Source organism: Pleurodeles waltl, chromosome 11 (assembly GCF_031143425.1).
Source record: "Pleurodeles waltl isolate 20211129_DDA chromosome 11, aPleWal1.hap1.20221129, whole genome shotgun sequence".
NCBI classification, from domain to species: Eukaryota; Metazoa; Chordata; class Amphibia; order Caudata; family Salamandridae; genus Pleurodeles; species Pleurodeles waltl.
The window spans coordinates 335,748,241-335,774,537 of NC_090450.1; the positions used below are offsets into that span (position 1 = coordinate 335,748,241).

General features: G+C 47.2%; 1 protein-coding gene across 3 annotated transcripts in view; it reads right to left on the bottom strand.

Moving 5' to 3' along the window:
* D2HGDH (D-2-hydroxyglutarate dehydrogenase) overlaps positions 1-26,297 on the bottom strand; it is a 914,182-nt gene that overhangs the window by 514,559 nt on the left and 373,326 nt on the right. For all 3 annotated transcript variants that reach the window (XM_069213619.1, XM_069213618.1, XM_069213620.1), the window contains one exon: positions 5,993-6,050. In XM_069213619.1, the coding sequence (XP_069069720.1) occupies positions 5,993-6,050 (58 nt within the window). The remainder of the gene's footprint in view (positions 1-5,992; positions 6,051-26,297) is intronic.

Consider the following 26,297-nt stretch of genomic DNA (forward strand, 5'->3'; position numbering starts at 1 on the left):
TCAAGTGAGAGAGAGAAAGAGAAGGATGGATTGAAAAAGAGGGACTGTACGAGGAGATGAAGGGAGCTGGACTAGATTGAGCATTTTTGTCTGGGCTGCTTTTGGTTCTCCAGTCTGGCCCTGCCTCTAGGTAGTGAATGGGGGATGCCTGTAGGGGTGAGTGGAAGCTGCCTCTATGGGTTGAATGCAGGGCTTGCATATAAAGGAGAATGCATAAGACCCCTGTATGCCTTTGAGTGCAATGCCAGGGTGTGTTTGTGTGTGTGTGTGGGTGTAGGGAGCAGGGCTTTAAGTGGGCTGAAAAAGGTGTGGTGTCTCTAAAAGAGGAGTGGCCTATGTAATTAAAGGTGTGGCTTAAACATGTAAACTACATTTCTTTGATTCCTACATGGTGCCGCCCAACTGGTATTTTGGTGCACCCCTGAGCTTTCTTTTGTTGCATCAAGATATATAACACAACAACTGACATACATCTAAAACCAGCTGAGAATTGGATTTTGCCAATGGCTGTTGGTGTTTAAGATAAATGAGTAACAACAATGATTTTGTTGTAAGTAATTAATACTGAAAATGTTTAAATTCTGAATTTATGAGACTGAATTAAACATTACTGAAGCATGTGGAAGGGATAGTGGTATTCAGAATGTCTCAATCACTCCCATTGAGTGAGTGAGTGAAAACGTTATTGATCAAGTAATTAAAATCATTACAATACAAAATGCAATAATAAATAGGATTCATTAAAACAATAGAACGTCTTGGCATATTCAGCAAGACTGACTCGTTACATAGTTCAGTGTCCTGTCTGTAAAAGTATGCCCTGTTTTGTGCAAGAAGACAAAAGACCGTTGATCACACGAAGAAGTAAGGGGTTTGGTGCTAAAAAGGGGCCTGTGCTAATGATGATTAAAGTGCTGAGAATAAGCCAGGAAATAGGGGCCATTACAGCAGATGGTGGAAGGGGTACTTCACAGAAATCTCCATCAGGGACCAAAAGTCTTTACTAGAACTATACAGACTAGCAAAGAGCTTTCTTTATAGCCTGATCAACACCCTCTAGGTATTTTACTGTACAAGAGATTACTCAAGGATCTTCAGAATTTAGCCATGCTGTTATTGCTTGTCTACAGGAACGCGCCTCCACCTGGTTCTAATCTCTCCTGTTATGTTCACTATATGATAGACTGGTTTGTCATTTTTCCTCTCCATCTGCATATCTTGCAGCTCGTATCTTTTCTCTTCAACACCCTCTTTTCACTCTCTCCTAAATGCACTTCTTCAAATCTCCTTCACTTCACCTCTCATCACACCCACTGTCCTGTAATCCCTCCATTTTCTTTTACTTTTCTCTTGTCAATATTGGTCCTTCACATACATTTGCACATTATTACAACTACACCTAGAATACGTGACCATTTCTATGTGCGCTCTGCAGAAAGGTAAAGAATTGCATGGCCACGTTTTTTTTTAACACCTCTTTGACCCAACTTGCACTGCCTTAATCCTCACCTCCAGAGTTCTCAGTCGTGGCCTGGTATAAACACCTGGTGGCAAGTCAGTACAAAGCATGCACAATATAAGCGCAATACACTACATGAAAAAATACAGAAACACAACATCCTACATATAGCAAAAACTCTTAAGAGAATGCAAGATTAAGTAAAACCTGTGAAATATAAACAAGAATACACTGCTGACATGGATTACCTTAATTTTTCTTACATTCATTTTTCCTAAATCAATCACTAGGAAAGCGACAGACAGGAAAATAGGGCCCAATAGGGATTTTTTATTATTTCTGGGTTTAAGACCCAGAGAGACCTGCCCACTTAAAGCTCTGGTTGGGAGTCTTGTACCTGTAGGTGTGTATAGTGAGAGGTGTGCGTGTATGTATGCATGATGAGTCTTACATCTGTGTGTAGGGAAAAAATAAAACTAGTAGTTCCCAATTTTAGGTGGAGAGCAGCTCAAATATATAGCACCCTACAACAACTGGGACACTCTGAATCTGCCCACCTCACACATCTGTTTCTCTAGAAAAGTTGTTGCATAGAATGCGCACTGCCATACACGCTGAGCTAGAAAATGACAAAATCTCAACAGTTTAAGCTTCTTTTAATGCTTCTCCATTCTACAGGAACAGTGCTAGACAGTTACTTGTGGTGCAAAGAGCAGCCACCTCTCCCCCGGTGACATCTGATGACATCAGCACGCACCGCCCCGGGCACCAGGGATTGTTGTGTGTGTGTTTTGGTTGGGGGGGCGGCCCTTTGGGCAAGGGTCGCTCCCCATGGGGGCATATTACTGTTGGTCATTTCTGCCCCCCCTGGGGGGCACACTGACTTATTTTTATTAGATCCATCTGCCCCTAGGGGGGCCGAAACCACTTAAGCACCCGGGATTGTTGTGTGTGTGTTTTTTTTTGGGGGGGAGCGGCCCCTGGGCAAGGGTTGCTCCCCTGTGGGCGAGCATTCATTTTGGCCATTTCTGCCCGCCTTGGGGGCAGATCAGCCTATTTTGTAAGGCCCATCTGCATCCGAGGATGCAGAAATCCCACTAGAATCCAGCAAATTGTTTTTTTTTTTTTTAAAGAAGGTGGAGGTATGGCCATACCCCCACCCCAAATAAATAGGGACAAAGTTGTACTGCCCACCGGGGGGCAGATGGTGTAATTTCCCCTGATCCGCCACCCAGGGGGGCAGAAAGCCGATTAGATGATAGGGAACTAACATAAATAGCGGGGTGGGGGTTGTCAACCACTATGGGCATGGTTATGCCCCCCACCCCAACTGAAGGGGGTAACAGTTTTTCAGCCTCACTTGCAAACTAATGTATCTCATCCCAACAGCTAGCAAGAGGACATTTGACTCTTTAGGGTTTTGATTTTACATATGGGACAAGAGAGCTTGGCTAACTCCCAATATCGTCCACTTGGAACGGTGAGCAGCTGCACTTTTTAGACTTTAGTACGCTGGCACCTAGAAAAATCTACCAGACCTAGACACATCTGAAAACTACACATCTGGGTGAGTCCAGGTTGGTGTGCTTCACATGCACCCCACAACAATTTCTTACCCAACAATGCCCTGCAAACCTCCAACTCTGCTTGAAATCACACATTTTCCCTAAATGTATGTAATGGAACCTTCTGGAATCCACAGGAATCCACAAACTTCCTACCATCCAGCAATGTCACATCTATACCAATAAAAATTCTGCCCCACTTGTCAACCTAAAAATGTTTGGAAAAACAAAATGCCCCTTTTGAACCCGCTTTGGTTCCCACTCTACTTATTTTTGTCTCTTCCCTGTCACAGGCACTTGGCCCACCTACACAAGTGAGGTATCATTTTTATCGGGAGACCTAGGGGAACACTGGGTGATAGGAAATTTGTACGGGTACAGTGATCTCACACAGATATGAATGAAAAAGTTGATTATTTAGCTAAATTTGAGGTTTGCAGGGGATTCTGGGTGAGAAAACGCTGGGAGATCCACACAAATCACTCTTCCCTGGACTCCCTCAAGAATCTAGTTTTCAGAAATGTCTTGGTTTGTTAGGTTTCCCTAGATGACTGCCGAGCCCAGGACAAAAAACGCAGGTGCCCCCCTGGCAAAAACAGGTCGTTTTGTAATAGATCATTTTGATGTGTCCATGTTGTGTTTTGGGCCCTTCCTTCGCGAGCACTAGGCCTACCCACACAAGTGAGGTACCATTTTTATCGGGAGACTTTGGGGAAATGTTGGGTGGAAGGAGGTTTGTAGCTACTCTCAGATTCCAGAACTTTGCAGCACCGAAATGTGAGGCAAAAGTGTTTTTTTAGCCAAATTTTGAGGTTGACAAAGGATTCTGAGCAACAGAACCCCCTGACAGCCCCACAAGTCACCCCTTCCTGGAATCCCCTAGGTGTCTAGTTTCCAAAAATGAATATGTTTGCTAGGTTTCCTTAGGTGCTGGCTGAGCAAGAGGCCAAAATCCACAGCCAGGGACTTTGCAAAAAACATGTCAGTTTTCTATTGAAAAATGTGATGTGTCCACAATGTGCTTTGGGGCGTTTCCAGTCGCGGGCACTAGGCCTACCCACACAAGTGAGGTACCCTTTTTATCGGGAGACTTGGGGGAATGCTGGGTAAAAGGAAGTTTGTGACTCCCCTCAGATTCCAGAACTTTAAAGCACCGAAATGTGAGGAAAAAGGGTTTTTTCGCCAAATTTTGAGGTTTGCAAAAGGTCATCTATGTGTCAGAACTCAGTGAGAGCCCCACATGTCACCCCATCCTGGATTCCCCTAAGTGTCTATTTTTTAAAAAAAATTACAGGTTAGGTAGGTTTCCCTAAGTGCCGGCTGAGCTACAACCCAAAATAGTAAAAATGGGTTATGTGTCAGTAAAATGCCAAAACTGTTTTGAAAAAAAATAATTTTCTGATTCAAGTCTGCCTGTCCTTGAAAGCTGGGAAGATGGGGATTTTAGCAGTGCAAAACCTTTGTTGATGTGATTTGTAGGGAATAAACCACATGCTTCCTTCTGCAGCACTTTTTTCCCCCCAAGAAAACAATTTTTAGCTGCTATTTGGATAATTTCCTAGTCTCCTCTAGGGGAACCCACAAACTCTGGGTACCTTTAGAATCCCCAGGATGTTGGGAAAAAAGGACAAAACGTTATAAGGGCCTAAGCGCGAACTACCCCAAATAGCAAAAAAACGGCTTGGCACAGGAGGGGAAAAAGGCCTCGCAGCGAAGGGGTTAAAAGAGTTGTCTTGCGAGATTTAGGGCCTGATTCTAACTTTGGAGGACGGTGTTAAACCGTCCCAAAAGTGGCGGATATACCACCTACCGTATTACGAGTTCCATAGGATATAATGGACTCGTAATACGGTAGGTGGTATATCCGCCACTTTTGGGACGGTTTAACACCGTCCTCCAAAGTTAGAATCAGGCCCTTAGTCCCCAATCTCTCCTTATGTAGGAAACATGCTGCTTCAAATTGAGCAGCCCCCCACCCCCAGCTGAGAAACTGTCGTCAGGAGCTCTGATCCCACTGCCAATTATCACCTCTTACTAAAGCCGTTCATGGGAACGCGGATAGCAGCCACCGAGGAAAGGGAGCAGCTACAATTTTCAGCTTCCAGCCCACATACAGGTTGTAGCTGCAGGCTATCAAAGTTAATGAAGGATTTAAACTGGTCCTTCAGCCTGCACTTAAGGATCCCTGACACACACATTAGAGGTCACAGACGCCCTTACAAAGCAGTTCAGTCTTAGCACACGGTTCAGTCTGTCTTCGGACCAGGGTTCAGGTGGACTTTGCAACAGGTGACAGGTGGGTCCCACGGTTAGGGAAACTCACAGATCATGCCAGCATTCCTGCTGCTCTTCCACAGCCCATGGAGTGGCCCGAGGACCACCTCAAGGCTCGGTGCGGTTGAAAGAAAACTCAAACTCTTGGATGGAGCACAGAGCAGGCCAGTAGGTAATTCACACATCAGCAGTCCCAGGTAAAAAGGCCGGTCCCACTCCTACCAATTACACACAGATCCGCCTGTCAGCAGAAATCCAGCGACCAGACTGTACTAACATTTGCTAAGAAGTGCCACGTCAGACCGCAGAGGCAATGGGTGTCAGTGTCACTAAATAAAACGCCCCCACCCCACGTAGACGCATAAATGCTTTTGTGCACTGATGACTAAAAATAAAAACAATTACACCAGAGCTTCGCCTAGGGGTAACTCAGGAGAGGGATGCATACTCGCAATTCATGCAGGAGACATACCCGCCACAACAGTGTTTGTATATGTGTACTGCTAAACCAGTGCCTTTTGTGCTACAATAGGTCTGCCCGGCAGAGCTCTAAAAAAAGCAGGTAAAGATAGGAGAGCTTGTATGTGATTTTTTGTATAACCTAAGTGAATATGTAAAATGAGTGCCTAAAACGTCAATATATTAAACACACAGATTGAACGTATTTAATTATACTAAATAAACATAAGTTTACCTGAGGATCTCTGATACCTCTTCTGTCGTTCGCGGTCTTAATAATACCTTGCTACATCCTGCAATAAAAACAGGGCATTTTAAATTCCATATTATACCACTATTGCGTCAACAAACTGAAACGCGCATCATTAAATACAATAACATTCTTAAAACTTTACACCAGTACTGTTCACAAAACAGGATTGCATCAAAGTACTGAGAAAGCAATTTTTTCGGGCCAGCTTCTGCTCTTCGCATTGCGACAGGAAACACATTAATTTTGATCCTGGATACATTATTGCAAGTGGATATTTCCAACTATTGCTTTAGGTTTGATTATACCATAAAGAAGGATGCCCTCCCGGGTGATAGTGCGCGCAACACATCTGCATAACACAACATAACATAACATATAAGCAAGCTTCCTCGACGAAGCGGCTCTGGCTTGGCTCACAGACGCACATGGCGAGTACCTGACTGTCCACAGCCTAATGACGCTCAAGTTACCTTTCTGCATTTGGCTAATGGCCCTAGCTGTGACACTCCGTGTAGGGATATCGGTGGGGATATCTCCGTCATGCCACGGCTAGCCTATGCTATTTCTCCTACAGCACCTAAAGTGGGCTGTAGGTTCTTGTTCTGGAATGTGGTTGGGCTCTTTCATAAAGTAGACAGTCCTGAGTGCCACAATCTTATACAGTGTCCTAGTATTGTTTGCATGCAGGAGACCTGGTCTCGTGACACAGTATTTATTAATTTATTTATTTCGGTCCAGAGCCTGGCTATGCCATCATGGGGGGTGAAGGGGGGGTGGGGGGGGCATCATAAATGGGGTCTATTGACCTTGATCTCACTTACCTTGGGCTGGATAGTTAAAAAGTACCTTGATTCTCCTTACTTCCACATCATGTTATTTAGAGCCAACTCCGGGGAGAATGGTTGTGATAAATTTTTATCATCAAAACTTTGTGATAACAATGACAGAGATAGTTGTTTTCCTTGACCATGCTCTGGAAGAAATTTTGCGTGGGCTTATTACAGACTATGTTATAATTTGGGTCAGGGATTTTAATTGTAAAACAATTCCAATTGCCAATAATGTTGTATGTGGGCAGATCTGTGGCAACTTGGTTTCCACAAGGTGTGTGTTCAAAACGTGTAGAATCTTCCATCTTAACACTATTTTGAATAAGTGGGCACTGTTCATTACGTTTGATTTATTGGGCTAAAGCCATTCTGGGGATGTCACCTATTTTGGGTATGGGAGGGGTAGTTTAATTGACTTTATTGCTCTACCACTAACTCATAGGTTTAGGGTCTATGATTTTGCTATTTTGCCTAATTGCATAAGTGACCATTATCCACGGTCACTTTCCCCTGCAGATAGGGGGCTTAGTACACCACACCCTCCCACTTTTCATCCATTGGAAAAAAGGGACTGAGCGTAAATGGGTATTGCTGAATACTCAGGGAGCCTTGAATGAATTTGTAAAGCGAAATAAGGAGGCATTTATGATCTGCCTGGATGCTGAGGCCAACCCTAATCTTATTTTGCAGGTGTATGAAGAAATTTGCCATAGCATTTCAGCAATCTTAATTAGGGAGGAACAGCCACGAGCCCCAATGCCTGAAAGTTGGTTTGATGCAAGGTGCTCAAAAACCCATAGGGATCTTATCCTTGCTCTGAAACAGGTCCCTAGAGATAAAGATATAGTGAGAGCCTGCAGGGCAAACTATAAATAAGCAATCATAGAAAGGAAGAAGTTCATAAGGAGAGAAGCCTGGGAAAAGCTGCATGTTGCAACAAATAGTAAGGACACCTGACTTTTTGGGAAGTGGAAAATGCTCCCTATTTCTCTAACACTTATAATACTCCCATTGATGTGGTCATCACCCCGGCAATCTGGATAGAACACTTTTGGAAGCTTTACAGGAGCGATTTGGGTGAGGTTAGCGTTTTGGCCCTTGCTGAACAATACTTGGGTAGGCACTAAGCTGCTAAGCCCCTCGCTAGATGAGGTACTGTCTGCCCTGGAGAGGTGTGCAAGGAACAATGCCCCAGGGCCAGATGGGGTGCCAGCTGAAATTGTTTTGGATAATTCTGATCTTTGGGTGCCAATTTTGACTAATGTATTAAGCTCCATGATTGTGAACAGACCCCTTAAGTCCTGGTCCAGTGCAATTAGTGTGCCCATATTTAAAAAAGGCAATAGGGCAGATCTGTGTTGTTACTGCCCTATTTCACTCATTGATTCTACTATTAAAATCCAGGGAACAGTACTGCTGAGCAGGCTTGAATCATGGGTGACGGAGCAGGGCTGTTTTTCCAAAGTTCAGTAAGGCTTCAGGAAAGGTTTGGGCACAGTGAGCAGTGCCTCAATTTTCACTTGGTCATTAACAAATACACTTTGGTCAAGAAAGGTCGATTACATCTTGCCTTTATGAACTTGACATCTGCATTTGACTGGGTAAGTAGGGGCAAGTTGTGGACCAAGATGTTAGCAATGGGTATAGATGAACCACTGTTTTTTATCTTGCCAAGTTACATGAGAATGTAACAGGCCGCATTAGATATGGTGCCAATGGGATGTGTACAGACCCTTTCAAAATGACACATGGGGTGAAGCAAGGGTGTGTGCTTCTCCCGTTTTTGTTCTGCCTCTACATTAATGATTTATACAAATTTCTGAATAAAGCAGAAACAGGCTCTCCAATGGTAGGCGTCAAGAAAATACCTGCTCTTCTTTATGCTGATGACTGTGTATTGATGTCGAGGACAGGGGTTGGGCTCCAAAAGCTCCTAAACAAATGTGTCTCTTCCATGGGTAACTTGGGTCTGAAGACGAACTCGACCAAGTCCCATGTGATGCTTATGGGTGATGCCTGCATGAGTCTGAAATCACATCATATTCAGGGGGAAAAGTTACCAGTGGTTTGAACATTTACATATCTAGGCATCCCTTTTGACAGCAGAAGTAATTGGTCACACCTTATCAACACTAGGGGGTTATTATGAGTTAGGCAGACGGAAAAGGCCATCCACCAAACTCCTGTGGTCAGGTTGCCGCCAGTGCGGCCGCCTTTCCGCGGGCCCCATTAGGAGTTTCCTGCTGGGTCAGCGGGCGGAAATGGTGTTTCCGCCTGCTGGTACAGCGGGAAACAGCCTACAACATTGACGCCGGCTCATAATTGAGCCGAGGAAATGCTGCAGTGCGTAGGGTGCACTAGCACCTGTTCCACTGTCTGCAAAGCAGACAGTGAACAGCTCAACGGGGCTGGCAATGGGGGCCCCTGCAGCCCCCCGTGACCTCCTGCACCCTGTCTCTGCCAGTCTTTTGTAAAAGCTGGCAGAGAGGGGGGTCGTAATCCCCAGGGCAGCACTGCTTGCAGCGCTGCCCTGGTGGATTAGATCCGCCAGCAGGCCAGTCTCTCCTGTGGAAGAAAACTGGTAGTACTGGCGGTCCGACTGTGGCGCAACCTCCATGGTCGTAATGTGGCAGTCAGACCGCCGCCAAAGTGGTCGGACCACCGCGTTGCCGGTAGTCAGACTGCCACTGCGACCCTGTCGTAATGACCCCCAAGGTGTCTAAGATTTGTGCAAAGTGGAGGCTCTCTTTAAGTATTCAAGGAAGCTGGAATCTAGGCCCCTGGACACTCTGCTGGCCATTTATGAGGCAAGGTGCAGTTTGACAGTCATCAATGGAGAAAGTGTGTGGGGTTTTATGGATGTGTCAAAGCTTCAAGCGAAAAAAAATGTCTTCTTGCGGAGGCTATTGTCAGTTCCCAGTAGTGTCCCAGGCTATTTGTGTCAGACAGAGCTAGGCATTTGCCCTCTGCAAAATAGTATTGGGCTGGCCCTAGTAATGCTGTGGCACTCACTTTGGAGACCTTTCTTAACCAGGAAATAGTGCAGGATTGCCTACTTTTAGAGCAAGCCTACAGGATCCCCTGGATTAGATATGTGAAAGGTCTCCTGGTAGCTTCAGGCAGAAATGTGTGTTTTTTTTCATCTTCAAGTCTGGCATTGGTATCTGGACAGCAGATGAAGCAAGATCTTTTGAGTTTGTTTTTAGCACGTTGAGTGTTTATCATGAGGGGTAAGAGGAGGGTGGAGTATCTCCCACTGGTTACTATGGAGGGCATTGAGCCTTATCTGCTATTTCCACTGAAACCCTATCAAAGGTTCTATCTTATCAGATTTAGATTGGGTATAACTCACTTCCTAGTAGCCTACCAGAGTGACATGTATTCTGGGTCTGCTCTCGACCCATGTCCATGCGACTCCGATTCCCCTCAGTCTCTGCTACATTTTATTTTCTTCTGCACTTTATATTCTGTGCCCAGGAAAAAGTTTTTAATATTGTTGCTACGATATCTGACTACCAGAAAGTGCAGGCCTGCTTTATTTTATCTTGAGCTTTTACAGTTTGAATGTATATGTATGGGCATCTATAAGTTTATTTCTCCTGCTGTGAAACTTAGAGGCTTGGTGGGGAAGTAACTGCTGCTAGATTATTTATCAACTGGTTGATGAATTTTAATTGGTTTTATCTTTTTTAAGAATTACATTTTGTATGTCTTTTATGGTTTTTAACTGAATAAAGAATTGATTGATTGGATTGGTCAGGTCATTCTCCGTCGAGAAAGTTGATAACACTATTCAAGACATCTCAGTGGTAAGGTCCAGGCACTGACGGATTCACGATTGAGTTTTACAAAAACATACATAAATATGCATCTGTCACTGCATTGCACTTGCGTCGAGTATTTCAAGAAGCAGTGGAGACAGACCACCACCCCAACTATGCGTGAAGCAGTGCTAATAACTCTCCTTAGTGTAGTGCATACAGACCGATGTGACTTATCAATATCAATAATAAATGACGAGGTAAAATTCTTCCACGTAAATTGCACCCATGTATGTCCAACATTGTGCTCCCTCCCTGAACAATCAGGTTTCATCGCTAAGGGGCAATGACTTACAACGTCCAACCTGAGAAGGAAGCGGTGGCAGTGTTCCTGGATGCAGGTAAAACATTTGAATCTATTAAATAGGAATTTTTTATTCAAAATGCTTAAACAAACAGGATTAAGGGCCTGGTTTAGAACTTGACAGGAATTCCGTTGTCCAGCCGTGATGGCAGTTTCAAATACTCCATCAACCTGACGGAGTTCCGACCACCGTATTTAAATGTATGTTGGCTGAACCTCCATCCAGGTCGAGAAAGTAGAGTCCACTGTGTAAGCTGTCTATTGCTGCTGACGTGACGGACTCCAATGCTGGCTAACAGAACTCCATCCCCGTTAGGTAGCGGGATTGCGCTGAGCATATTTAGGTTTTAACAGTCATGCTGGCGTTCTTCTGGCAGTGAATTCCCGATGGCGGGAGTCCGTTATGGGCCCTGCTCAACATTGTACAATGGCTGTGGCTATTGGATGGATGCCAGCAGCACACACCTGATGTATATAGGCCAATTGTGGACATCTGCATACCACACTATAAAACTACTCCATTTCAGGCCATGGTCCTTTGCCATTCCGCTGCAGAACACCATTTTGCTGCTGATTTTGCCACGCAGAAGTCAGGTTATTTACTTTACATTTTTTTGTTAACTTGTAGGCCTCTATTTAATTTATTTTTAGTTATTCACTATGACAGGGAGGATGAATCAACCTTTTGCAGAGGGAGAATTGCCAGTCATGGTGAATGAAATCATTAGAGTAGAGCCACAATTGTTTGGGGTCCAAGTACAAAATACAACCATATCTCAGAAAAAGCAAATATGGGCCAGAGTAGTTGATAGAGAGAATCCTATAGCAAACAACTTTCGCACACAGGAGGAAAGTAGGAAGAGGTGGAACGACCTGAGAGGGAGAGTACATTCCCTGCCCTCCAAACATCATCAGGAGGCCCAGAGGACTCGTTGTGGCTTTTCCAGCCGCCCCCTTACAACTTTTTTTCCTGAGAGGAGAACATCTTGTGGATCCTATCTCATGAAGGCCGAACAGGAATCCCTGATGGAGTGGAGACTGTTAAGTTGGACCTATCAATTTCTCAGTAATCAGAAATGTAGTTTTTGCCCCTTAGTAAGCTGTTGATAATGTTTTTAGACTCTTATTAAAACATATAACTCAAAATGTAAAGTATCAAAATATATTGTTTTCCTCAAATTTGTAGCATTATGGTTGTAACTCTTTTTTTAACAATGCTCAATATGTGCTGTCATAATGTGTGTTGTTCTCCATGCATCATCCCTTGCATTTGCCTACTTTGTGTGTTTGTTTCTATGTATGGTGCTGTACTAAAAAAACAGGTTCCAAACTCCATCTAGTTGCACATGAAGAAATAGTGTTTCTTAGTCTCCTCTTCACTTATTTACTTCATTCACATTTGTGTGTACATACTGTAAATGTAGGTTCATTTTCATTGCATGTATTTTACTAAGTATGTTTAACTCACAATTTTACAAGTATTGCTAATGGTGAATAGAAATGACTACAACTACCATGATGCCCTGTTTGTGTTACTTGAAAATAATATTGCAATGTGATGTTGGCCGTTCTCTCTTTTCTTCCATATATGCATATGTCAAAATGTTCTGCACTCGACAATCACAATTTTATGCTATCTATGAAAATGTCATTTTAGCTTATTTAGTATGCTGCCGCCCTTCTTGTCATTTGATTGAATTGATGTAATTGGTTTCACAAATCCTAGTTTGTTGACTAAAAGATTTTTAGTTATCTTCTGTTCTCTGCTGAATCTAGGTAGTATTGATTAACAATTTATTTTGCAATGTTCATATGATGACTAATGCCATTAATTCTTCTAAATTGTATAATTGCCTGATTTGTAGCCTGCTAGGCCTTGGAATTATTTAGTTTTCAATTCTCTTTTCTACTGTGTTGGGTGGGATGTTTGGTACATGTAATGTACACTTTCTAAATAACCTTTTTCTTTTCAGGACATCTCTTCCCCAGTATTCCTGAAGTTTGCATGTGTGGTGTGTAAGTTAACTTGTATGTGTACTTCACAAAAAATCACAGAAAGGTCTAAGAATTCCAGTAATCATAATTTTATTTTTTAGGTTGCTGCATTTGTAGCTGAAGACACATTTGATGTACAATCCAGACTTTTAATTTCTTATTGTTTATAATTCTTATTATGTCCCACAGCCAGTGGACCACCGCCTGCCACTGGCGATGCCTTCACTCCAGACCAGGATCAAGCCTTCAGTGTGGACACAACTCCTGCATGACTGGATGATGAGGAGCTGGCTGGTTCATTTGGCCTGTCTGGGGAGGCAGCTGCAGTGAGTCTTACTAGGGCCACACCTGCACCTCCTACCCCAGCTGCAACACCACCTCTTTCTCAGGATAACTCCACTTCCAATGTCCAAAGAAATATAACCCCCATTTTGTGCCCCCCAGTCCTGGCTGATGTTGAGACAACACCACCTCCATTTCATTGGGATGGGGCAGAGGGTAAAAGGTGTAGGCGTTGTGGGAGGGATTCTGTGGGCCAGCAAAGTAAGGCCACTAGAAACACTGTCTCCCAGACCACCACTGACCTTGTCTTGGGAGCCCTACATCAGTCCCAAGACATGATGGGCCAGGTCCTAACAGAGCTCCGGGACATGAAGCAGATGCAGAGGGAGCACAATGTAGGGATGCAAATTTCAACTTGAATTTGTGCTCCCTGAATGGGGTGATGTTTGACATTTATCACCATGTGTGCAGGGCTTTTTCTGTACCTTCTTCCGAAGATGGTCATTCAACCTTTGGACATAATGCATCAGTCTCAGCCACAGACAGGGAAGCCCTGCCACAATAGGAAACAGCTCCACCTACCCCAGTCCTTTCAACTATGGATACCCCCACTCTCCCAGGAGGCGGCGTTGATCCGGACCACCAGGAGAGGATGGCAAGACCTCCACCACCACCAGCAAGAGACTCAGAACCTAATTTCCTCCAGTGTGTGACTACCATTCACTCTGTGGACTATTTTATGAACACATTTACTTTCTTTGAGGACAGTTGTATTTTGTGCATTGGACTTAAAACAATTTAGCCTCTACAAAAATAGTTTAATCCACCATGATCAACTGTTTTGTTTGGGTTTTTCAATAGTTTTTTAGTTTATCAGGTTTAAGTTTATTTCTGTTTGTTATGTTTCTTGTGGTATTTCCTTTTTTATTTCTTCCTTCCATCATTATTTAAAAAAGCTAATATCAATAAAATGTATTCTGAAAGAAAATGGTAGAATAATGTAATGTTTCTCCCATTCCCAAAAAAGGAAAAAAACACAAATCTTAATGTTTTGATTACATACATTTGTAAGAAATGTTTGTAAAAAATCACTAAAAACTTACAACCAATGCATAACCCAAATAGTCTGTGTCATTTGTATTTTTACTTTTCAAAACCCTGTCACCATGGAAGAAAGTGATATAACCCTAATAAATAGAATCAATAGGCAAACTATTATTGATTCATGTCACCAGCTGGACCCAGACATCCTGCCGCATGATAGGAAACCCACATTGATAACACCAATCTTCAAAATCATGACACTACCACATTTTGTGGCTACAAGCACATTTCAATACACTATGGCAGTATCTGGTAGAATGTCACAACCAACTTTCTGTGGTGTGCTACAAAACGTTCTTTCTACTATCATGAGACACATCAACAGCTTCATACATTTAACACAAAATGAGGATTTAACCAATCTGAAGGGAGGGGAGTATGCTATGGCTCAACGTATACATGTGGTTAGAGAAAGTTAAGCAGCACATATTGCCTTGGTGGCAACATTCAACAGACAGCAGGTCTAACGCAAACTCAATGACTTCTATTCAACCCCTGTGCAAGATTTCTTTGTACAAGATATGTACATTTAAAGTATGTGTCTTTCACAGGATCAGCCCATGTTCCCTTTGTACATTGCAACAGCAACATGTAACTGCAAATGTCACAACTTTGAAATGTCCAAATGAAGATGACATAGTGAAGGATCCTAAAAAAATCATGAAAAAAATATTTATTTTACATAACAAAATAGACTCAAATGCTAAGTTATGAGGACACATTCACTTAGAACAATCAAAGATAATCAATCTAAATTAAATTAGCACAGTAGTCAATGTGTCAAAGCATTGAAGAACAAACATCTTTGCCCTGTAATTTCCTGAACTACCCATTCCTAGAAAATCTCCAGTACAGACTGATTTGTTAATTATGTCACAAGTTGTTTTGACATTTAATTTAACGATATGTGGAGGTAAACTTATACGCGTGTGAAGAAGTTGTCAATACTATCTTGACGTAAGTCAATTCCTTCCTAGTCACCACTATCATCTTCATTTGGCATTTCAACATCCTCACCAGGTAGTTCTTCATGGTCTCCATCGGCTGCGATGTACGGGATTTTCCATCACAGGGATGTGTTGTGCAACATGCAGCAGCCCATGGTGATTTGGCACACTTTATTAGGTATCGCTCTACTAGTCTCCTTTTCTTCCATGGGCCTCATTGGAGCAAACTTCCCCTGGTATTGTTGGATTTCTCAGAAGTGCTAACGAATATGGTTGGTTAGGATAAGCTGAGTCTCCTATATGAACTTAAAAATATATTGAGCAAAAATATCTCATCACATTGTACATTCCTAATCTATAAATTAAGCAAATAATCATGTTGTCATATTGTACTTACCAACAGGCGAGGCCCTCCCAGGTGCATGTGACATTTGCAGAGGTATGCTGCTGTTCCTTAGTACAAAGAAATCATGTGTTGACCCTTGGAAATGGGCACACATATCTGAGATGTACAAATCAGATAAGCAGGGAACTTGCACATTGATTGAATGGAAGTTCTTTTGATTGCAACAGACTTGTTCCCTGGTGTGTGGTGGCACGAAGGTACTATGTATGCCATCAACGGCTCCAACCACATGTGATATGCCACCCAAAACATAAAAATCTCCCTTCACATTTGCAAAATCCTCATATCCTGGAACCTGAATGAAGCTGTTGATGTTCCTCATCGTTGAAGAAATTACTTCTTGTAGCACACCATTAAATGTTGGTTGTGACATACCTCCAGATACGTAGCCAGCTGCGGACAGTCCCAGCTGTCTCAGAGAATATGTGTCAGTGTACCCAGCCCCCCACAACCCCGCCAGCACAGAGGCGAATGCGAACTATCACAACTATGAAGCCAGACCGGGGTGAGGTACCAATACGTGGCTATTTTCACAGCTTTCTCTGTGGCTGCCATACTGCATGCTGTGTGTCTGGCTCAATAGTAGGTTGCCTCCCACTCCTCGGGTGAGAGGTCCCTTCCCAGTTCCGTCTCCCACCTACACTGGCTAGGGATTCTAGGCCGTGTACCTGCAAATTGGATCAGGGCATACAGCCCTGAGATGATGCGCTTATCTGTTGTCTTGGTTAGTAGCTAACGCTCATACTTCAGGAGGGAACGGGATGCAGCCTCTCGCATCAAGGGGTTCATCACCCAATGGCGTATCTGTAGATACTGCATTCTTTCTGATTACGGCAAAAAGTGTGCTTTCCTTAGACTGTCAAAAGATATTATGCCCGCTCTGTCGAATAAGTGTCCTATGGAGCGGCAGTTCGTGGCAGACTAGAGCCTGTAAGCCCCCGGGCACAAGCCCAATGTAAAGTCCGGTTTCCCCACTATAGGAGTCAAGGGAGACAGAAAGGTAGTGAGCTCTTTAGTGCAGGCTACTTGATCTCATGCCTTCACTGTTGCGCCAGTGACAGGGGAAGAGTAAAGATCCCATGGTCTGTGACCGCGCTGGATGAAAGGGATCTTCCACAGGGCAGTTCCCGTGATAGTCCTATCCATGAAGAGCCATCGCTTGTCAGATTCCGACCGTGACCACTCCAGAAGGTAACGGAGCTGGGCAGCCCTATAGTATTGCTGCATGTCAGGAACACCCAAGCCGCCCTCCCGTGGATGTTGGCGGGATAAGTTGCAGGTCATTCTGGGTCAGCCCAAATAAAATGGCTAATGGCTTTTCAGTAGCGTCTGGAGGGCACCCGGTGGGGGCTCCGCTGGGAGCGTCTGAAAGAGGAATAGGGTCCTGGGCAGTATCGACATTTTTATGGCGGCTATTCTGCCTAACCAAGAGATAGGGTGTGCTCTCCACCGGTTCACGTCTCATATGACACTCTGGAGAAGGAGCTGATAATTCAAATGCGAAGTCTCCGCTACAGTCTAAGCTATCTGGAGGCCCAGATATGGGATAGACTGCGGTTGCCACTGAAATGGGTACCGCCTAGCCAGCTGCTCCACCACATCTTTCGGGAGTTGTAAGGCTAAGGGCCTGTGATTTTGAGAAGTTTATCTTAAACATGGAGACTTCCCTGAAGGACACCACGTCCCTCAGGAAAGCCGGCAGGGCCCTCAGTGGATTTTCCAACACTACCACCACGTCATCCGCATAGAGTGCTATGACATGTTCTTCCCTGCCAAAAATAGCCCCAGTGACCTCTGGGTCGTCCCTTACGCACTGCGCAAAGGGCCCCATATATAGAGAGCGAACAGTTGCGGGTAGAGTGGGCACCCTTGCCGGGACCCTCGACCCACCGGGAAATGATGTGCATAATCCGTTTGGAATTGTCCCCGCACTGACGGAGGGGGATAAAGCCTGCCTGATCCGGGTCCACCAACCCAGGCATCAGCAGGTTCAAGCTGAAGGCCAGGATGCCCATGAGTAGTTTAATATCCACATTAAATAATGAAATGGGCCTATATGACACGCACAATGCGGGGTCCTTCCCTAGCTTGGGGAAGACCACAATGGATGCGTCCAGCATGGATGGTGGAATTGTATCCGGACCGGAGATGGCATTGAAAATGCGCGCCAATAGCGGGGCAGGTTCGCCACAAAAGGTTTTAAAGAACAACCCCAGGAAGCCGTCGGATCCCGGAGACTTCAGGGCGTCCAACCGGGGTACTGCCGAAACAACCTCCTCTAGTCTTATAGGAATCTCGAGCGGGGCTGACATCGGGCGAGAGTTGGCTGTGTTGGTGTCCTTGAGGTATTGCAAAGTGGCCTCTAGGTTGGACCCAGCAGGGGAATACAGGTCCCTGTAAAAATCACATAAAAGCCACCGCTATCTGAGTGTCATCCTCCGCTTCATCTTCCCTTCCATCCTCAGACCGGACCCTCTCCACCAGCGCGGGTTGCCTCTGTGCATGGAGTCTGTTGGCCAGAAGGCGCCCACATCTGTTCCCTCCCACATAAAAGGAGTGGCGCAATCGAAGTGCTGCAGATCCTGCCCTATTGATATCTAGGCTCACAAACTGTGCCTTGGCTATGCTCAGCTTCCTCCAAACCCTCGGGCCCCGGTACGTTTGTGTATCCTCTGGAGTTCCGTCACCTCCTGCTGTAACTGGGCCCTCTTGTCTCGTCGCGCTTTGTTATCCGCAGTCGGGGTAGCAATGAATTCACCCCTCACGACCGTCTTCAGCGTCTCCCACAGAAGGGAAACCGACATGTCGGGTTTGTCATTAAAGTATAGAAAATTTGCGATAGACGACCGTATCTGGGCGACCACATCAGGACTCGACAGTAGAGTAGTCCTAAGCCTCCAAGGCTGATAGGTTCTACGACAGTCCGGAAGAGCTAGTGTTAGGGAAAAATCTGCATGGTCTGACAGGGCGCAAGGCTCTATGTCTATCTCCTTCAGACTCTGTTGAACGTCTCTAGTGCCCAGGAAAAAGTCAATGCATGCATAGGTTTTATGAGCATGAGAGTAGACGGTGTAGTCCCTGGATGAAGGGCGACTATGGGGGTCATTACGACCTTGCCAAGATCTGACCGCCATGCGGCCGCACCCCTGCCGCGGCCATTTGGAGATCCCCGCTGGGCCGGCGGGCAGGATCACGGCTGCAACATAGGAGCCGGCTCCAAATGGAGCCGGCGGTGTTGCGGCCGTGCGACGGGTGCAGTTGCACCCGTCGCGCTTTTCACTGTCTGCATAGCTGAACAGCTGCATGGGGCCCTGTCAGGGGGCCCCACAACTCCCCGTTCCGCCAGCCTTTTCCTGGCGGTGCAAACCGCCAGAAAAAGGCTGGCGGTCGGGGACCCGTAATCCCCTGGGCAGCGCTTCCGCCGCGGTCGTAATACGCCTGGAAGCACCGTCAGCCTGTTGGCGGTGCTTCCGTCGTTTTAGCCCTGGCGGTCCCGTACCGCCAGGGTCAAAATGACCCCCTATGCCTCCAAAGATCGCACAAGCTCAACTCCTCTAGTGTCTGGAGCCCACTGGATGTCCAAGCCCCTACCCCCGAATCTAGAGGCCGATCTGTTCCAGTTGTTGTTGAGGACTAAGTTAAAGTCCACCCTCAATGATGACCTGTCTGTCTTGTGCGGTCATTACCTCTCCTAAAGCACGTTGTATGAACCCTTCCTGTTTCTCAATAGGTGCATAAATGGAGACCACCACAATCCGAGAGTCACCTATGTGTACTATGAAGGCCAGTAATCTGCCCAGTATGTCTGCAACTTTGTCAGCCACCTTCCCCACCACCTTGTTCCCCTGTGAGGAGAAGTGTTGAATCAGGAATGAGCTAGATCGCAATCTATGATGGTCTACTGGGCGTAGGTGGTCCTCCAGTAATAAACACAGGTCTGCTCTGGTATTCTCCAGATAGGAAAGAACAGCCCAGTGCTTGATTGGGTTAATTCAGCCTCTTAACATTGAGTGTGATTACCTTGAATGAGTATGGTATTGTGCCCTCTCTGAGTTATGAGCCTGCCGGCCGCCGATTCCTCCCCGTTGCCCTCCCCCTTGGAGTGACCAAAGCGTTAATAGACCCCCCACGTCCCCTTTGGGCTTTATACGTCTCTGTGTACCGCCTTTGGCACCTTGCCCCAAAACAGCAACCCACAAATAACTATAACAGTCTTAACAACCCCAGAACGGGGAGCTGGAACGTCCAGCATAGTTCCGGAAGCCATAACCTCATCTGGAAGAAAAACACCATTCCCTGTCTTCCCGCTCCCTCCGCCCCGCCCCTCTGAGCAATAACCAAGTTACCACTGGCCCCTCACTCTCCCCCCTATCAGGCATCGCCGTGTCTCCGGCAAGAGTCTCCAGGACCGCCCTTCTCTCTGAAGCCATTGTCTCTGGGTCTGGCCAGCCATTCTGCAGTGGGACCGTCTGCCATCGTTTGCGCCTTCAACGCCCTCTGTCAGGTCTCGATGGTTGGGGGTGTTCCTCCTTGGGTGGATCCACTTGCAACAGGGTACAGGCTTCTTGCAGTGAGCGCAGTTGGTAGAGCTTGCCCTCCCAGCGGAAGATCAGGCGGAAGGGGTGACCCCAAGAATAGGCAACCCCCTTGTCCCTGAGGTATGAGGTGATCGACCTAAAATCATCCTCTTCTGTAGGGTGATCGCCCACCAGGTACTGGTAGAGCAGCAGCGAGTGGTCCCAAAATGTCAGCGGGTGTTGCTCCTTGGCCAGGCAGAGAATACGCTCCTTTAGAGGGAAGTCATGAATACAGACCAGAATGTCCACCGGGTGGGCATGAGCCGGTCTCAGGGGACTTACTCTGTGAACTCTGTCCATGCGCACCTCCTTTTCCGCATCCTCCCCTAAGATCTGGTGGAAGAGGGGCCAACATACCGCCCTCCTCCGCCCCCGTAGTTGTCCCTCTGATGCGGATGAAATTCCTCCTTGAGCGATTCTCCAGGTCCTCCGTGTGTGCTTGGAGCACGATTTGTTGCTCCTGTAGACGAATTACTTCCTGCTGGAGCTGTTCAATCTCTTCATCGCGGTTCTGTTCATGCTCCTCCAGGGTGTTCACTATCTGGCCGACTACTTCTAGCTCATGTCTCACATCCCTCAGGTCTTTGAACAGGTGCCTCTTCATCACTTGTAGGTCTTCTTTTAAGGACTGAAAGAGCCCCTCCAGGAAGGACAGTGTAATAGGGCCTTCCCCCACTTCGTCTCCCTCCCTCTGTGTCGTGGCAGGGCGTCCCCCTCCGAGGTGCCCTTAAAAGACTTGGCCTTGACTGATCGGTCCTTCTTGGGGCGTGCCACAGCCATTATGCCCCTCTGCAAGCTCCAGTCACCAGAGGGCCCCCTCCAATCTACCCGGGCCCTCTCCGCCCTTGCGTGGTGCCCTCAACCTCGGCCCGCCTCCGGGCTAACGAAGCGCGTCGGCTCCTTCTCTTCCGAGTCCTTGCATGACCTATGGCAGATCAATCTCACTCGGCCCACAGCAGGTCTCTCCTGGGTAGTATTCTGGGGGGTCCTGCCCAACCTCAAATGGTCCTAGGGCTGTCTCCAACCCCCTACTGACCCGCTCCACAAGCCGCCCGAGGAGGTCCTTCACCTCACGTGCCGGGCCCCCAAGCTTCTCAGCCATCCGGGTCCTGCCTTATCACCTCAGGCGAGGGCCCACCACAAAGACCCCTAGACTGCAGTCTCTCTCTGCGCCCACCAGACCCACCTTGGGGTCCCATTTCCGGCTGTCTCGGCCGCCACCGGCACAACTCCGTGCCTGGGTGCTTTGCTGACGTGACAAAGGGTCTCCAAAGCCCCACCAAGCAGACACAGGACTTCTTCAGGTCCGTTCCCCCAGGCCAGCCCCTCCTGCAACTTCGCAGTACCTCAGGCACCACCCTCTCAACCACGGGGTCCCCATCGGCCGCCGCCGCCGCCTCCGCTGTCACGCCACCACAGGCGCCTTCAGCCGGTAGCCGTGGGCCAGCAGGCTTGCTCCCCGCCGTCCACTGGCTTCAGCGGGTGTGCTCCATGCCGTGCGCCACCTCGCAGGTCTTGCCGCCCCTCTCCTAGCTGCTGTTGGGCCAATGGGCCACTGTGCACCACCTCCTCCTCCCTCGTGGGGCCACCCGGGCCGGTGCAGTCAAGTCACGGGGGCCAACACCACAGAGCCACACGCCCGCTATGCCTTCACGCTCTCCTCCACGCTGGACTCACTTGGATGCCTCAGAAATCACGGGCCGCCCCTCCTCCTAGTGGCTGTGGGGGCCTGGGACCGCGCCTTTCCTGTCCCGGGGGGCCCAAAAGGCTGCAGTGTTCGCAGGCAGCGGGCAGGAAGGCGCTAGTCCTGCCCGCCCACCATCTTGAAGACACAGCCGTGTGTCCTGGGGCCTCTCGGCCTGATCTCCGTCTCCAGCCGGTCCCACCACCGCGACCCAGGCCGTCGCCGAGACCCAGTCCTTTCCGTTGCTCTGGGGGCCAGGGGCCGTGCTGTTCCTGCCCGAATGGGCTCACAGGTGGCGGGGGCCTCAGGCAGCAGGCAGGCGGGGAGACACCGATCTCACACGTCCGCCATTTTGGGAGCGTCCCCATACTTTTATTTTTAAGTTCTTATTGTTAGCTTACTGTAGGAAGCTGGCTCTGTATATACTATATCAAAATGAGATATAGTGTGCACAGAGTCCCGGGCTTCCCCAGGGGCTTGACAGAGGCAATAATAGATAATACTAATGCTCTAATTGTGGTAGAGCGGTCGAGCAGTTAGGCTTACCAGAGGGTGGTGTTAAGCATTTGTTGTACACACACAAGCAATAGAAGGAACACACACTCAATGACTGAACTCCAGACCAAGATTGTTTTTTTCTATAGAAAAATATCTTTTGTTAATTTATTTCTAGAACCACAAGATTCAGTTTGTAGGTAAGTACATAAAATGAAAGGTACTTTGCATAGGCATACTTAGAACTTTGAATGAAATCAACAATGTATACAGTTTTCCTTAAAATGCAATTTTCAACAGTTCCAGGGGGAGAAAAGATTGAACAGTTTTATAGGTAAGTATTCCACTTACAGTTCTTATCTCCGGGTTTTTGGTAGTCTGTCGTTGGGGGTACAAGTTAACACCAAACACCCACCACCAGCAACACTGGGCCGTTCGGGTACTGAGGTAAAAGAGGAACCAAATTAACATTGGCTCCTATGGAGACAGGGGGTTACTCGGAATCCGGTCAGCCAGCAGGTAAGTACCCGCGACTCGCAGGGCAGACCGGGGGCGGGGAGGAGGAGGTTTAGAAGAGCTCTATAGTAGGTCGGGTTTCCAATGCAGATCTATGCGGGGACTCTGGGAGTCACTTGGAGGCTGCAGGCGAGATCCGGTTGGGGGTGAGGGGGGGGTGGATGACTTGTGCAAACCAATGGTCGGACAGGGCAGAGGGCCGCCTACTGGTCGATGCTGCAGTGGGGGTCAGGTTCTCCAAGTCCTGGGGGCTGTGGGTGCAGTTGGTCTTTGAGGCGTTGGATATCTTCGTCTGGGTCTCGTGGTCAGTAAGGTCCTCTGGATTCTCTCTGCAGGCAGCATTGTGGGGGCTTGGAATGGTCAACCCGGGGTGGGCTCTTGCTCCCAATCGACTGAGGAACCTCTCTTGCTGGGTGGACCACCTGAACACGGGCCGTGGGCGTTGGGTGCACAGGGGTCAGGATTCACGCATCCGGAGTGAGGTGGGAGTCCTTGGTAGGAAGTTTGTTTGGGACAGAGCCACTGTCCTTGGGAGTTCTTGGTCCTTTTTGGGTGCAGGGCAGTCCTCTGAAGTTGGCAGAGGTCGCTGGGCCCGCTGGATGCATTGCTGTTCTTTTTGCAGGTTCTTTGAAGCAGGAGACAGGCCGGTAGGGCTGGGGCCAAAGCAGTTGTCGTCTTCCTTTTTCTCTGCTGGGGTTTTCAGCTTAGCAGTCCTTCTTAATCTTGTAGGTCACCAGGAATCTGACTAGCTTGGTTCAGGGTGCCCTTAAATACAAGATTTAGGGGTCATTGTAGGGGTCAGAGGGCAGTAGCCAATGGCTACTGTCCCTGAGAGTGGCTGCACCCGCCTTGTGTCCACTCCCTTTGGGGAGGGGGGCACATTCCTATCCCTATTGGTCCCAGTCCTTCAAACCAAGATGGAGGATTCTGCAGAGAGGGGGTCACTTCAGCTCTGGACACCGTAGGGGTGGTCCCAGCTGAAGTGGTCACGCCTCATTGTTTTTCTTAAGTTTCCCCACTGAACTGGCCGCCCAAAGTGGGGGCTTGTCCAGGGGGCGGGAAGCTCCACTAGCTGGTGTGCCCTTGGGCACCCTAACATGAGGCCTGAGCCTTTGAGTCTCACTGCCAGGTGTTACAGTTCCTGCAGGGGGGAGGTGTGAAGCACCTCCACCAAGAGCAGGCTTTGTTTCTGACCACAGAGTATACAAAGGCACTCACCCCATGTGGTCAGAAACTCATCTGAAAGTGGCAGGCTGGCACAGACCGGTCAGTCTTACACTAGCAGTTGGGCTAACAAACAGGGGGCATCTCTAAGATGCCCTCTGTGTGCATTTTTCAATAAATCAGTGTGGGTTTATTGTGCTGAAAGGGTTGATACCAAACTTCCCAGTATTCAGTGTAGCCACTATGATGCTGTAGAGTTCGTAATGACAAACTCCCAGACCATATACTCAATATGGCTAACCTGCACTTACAATATCTAAGAACTGACTTAGACACTGTAGGGGCATATTGCTCATGCAGCTATGTCTTCACCTGTGGAATAGTGCACCCTGCCCTAGGTCTGTAAGGCCTGCGAGAGGGGTGAGTTACCTATGCCATAGGCAGTGGTTTAGGGACAGGGCACCCTGAGAGGGGGGGGCCATGTCAACTTTGGTGTTCATGCTGGCGGTCAAAACACTGACTGCCTGCGTCCCCAGATCCCCGCCGGCCAAATAATGAACCTTTCTGTGAACATTGTTTCCGCCTGCCGGCCCACAGAAAAGCCTGGCCAGGACATTGACGGCGGCTCCACATGGAGCAGCCTCCAATGCCTCAGTGCGGCAGGTGCAGCTGCACCCGTCGCGCAGATCACTGCCCGAAAATCGAGCAGTGACCTGCGCGACGGGGCACTGCACCCCCTCCGCCAGCCTTTAAAGGCTGGAGGATTAGGAAACATTATCCAAGGGGTAGTGCAGCTGCCCTGTTGGATGATGTTTCCACCCGCTGCCAGACTACCTGACGGAGGAAGCCTGGCGGTGAGTGAGGGCTGCCGATGGCGGCCCTCACCGTGATCATTATGTGGCGGGTTGGCCCGCCATGCTGGCTGGTGGTTTGAGCCGCCAACGCCGGCATGGCAGGCCAACCCGCTGTGTTCATAATGACCACCTTTGTCTTTTTCTCCCCACAAGCACACACAAGCTGCCAGGCAGTGTGCATGGGCTGAGTGAGGGGTCCCTTAGGGTGGCATAATACATGCTACACCCCTGGCCACAGGGCCCTTTGTACCATGGGTACCTCTTACAAGGGACTTAGCTGTGTGCCAGGGCTGTGCCAATTGTGGAAACACAGGTATAGTTTTGGGAAAGAACACTGGTGCTGGGGCCAGGTTAGCAGGGTCCCAGCACACTTCCAATCAAAGCTGGCATCAACACTAGGCAAAACGTGGGGGGTAACCAAGCCAACAGTGGCATTTTCCTACATTAACTATTTTTGTAACAGCAATAATTTCTGGCATCAACATAAAGGTTGGCACACATCCAACGCACAAAAAGAGTTCTGTAAGGTGTAAGTTTGGCACAAGGTGTATGATGATGTGGTTTGTGTAATGATGTGTGTTAACGGTTGCCACTAGGTTCCTTTTCGCTACCAAAGGACTGTTTTGAGCAGACACATGCCTGCCTAAGAAAAAAGAGGCACCTGGATTTTGTATATGATATGAGGGACAGTTGTACCGAACAGGCCACAATTGGTGTTTCTCTCAGGTGTGAGAAGGTTATGTTGGCCAAATTAAAGGAGACATAGCATAAAATGCACTTACGATACAGTGGATATTTCTGACTTCACGTTGGTGAGTTGGTTTAATGACCAAATCAAAAAATAAACATGAGAAAAAATGCAACATTTGTTAACAAAACCATTTCAGAAATATGTTTTCACTGCAAAATTCAAGTCAGTTTATGTTAACAGTTGCAGATTGGCATGAAGCCTTACTCCTTTCCAAATGTGCAAGTAAGGCAATCTGATTAACCAAACATGAATTTACTAGCCAAACATTATTAACTGAAACAGACAGGAATGTGTACACATTGGTGACATAGTTACACATACCTCAAACACCATTTTTGTGTCCTTTGTTATGTCTAAATGATAAATCAATGTTGAAGCAAATGAGTTATTGAAAGGGACTTTTGCAGATGGACAATGTGCATGGTACACAGGTTTACTGCTAGATATTTACTTTTTTACCATTCAGAGCTGCTGAACAATTCCATGAGAAATTTAAAGTGTTTAAGAGTAATGGTGTAAAATACAATTGGACTAATGAGGGTAATTTACAAAATTGT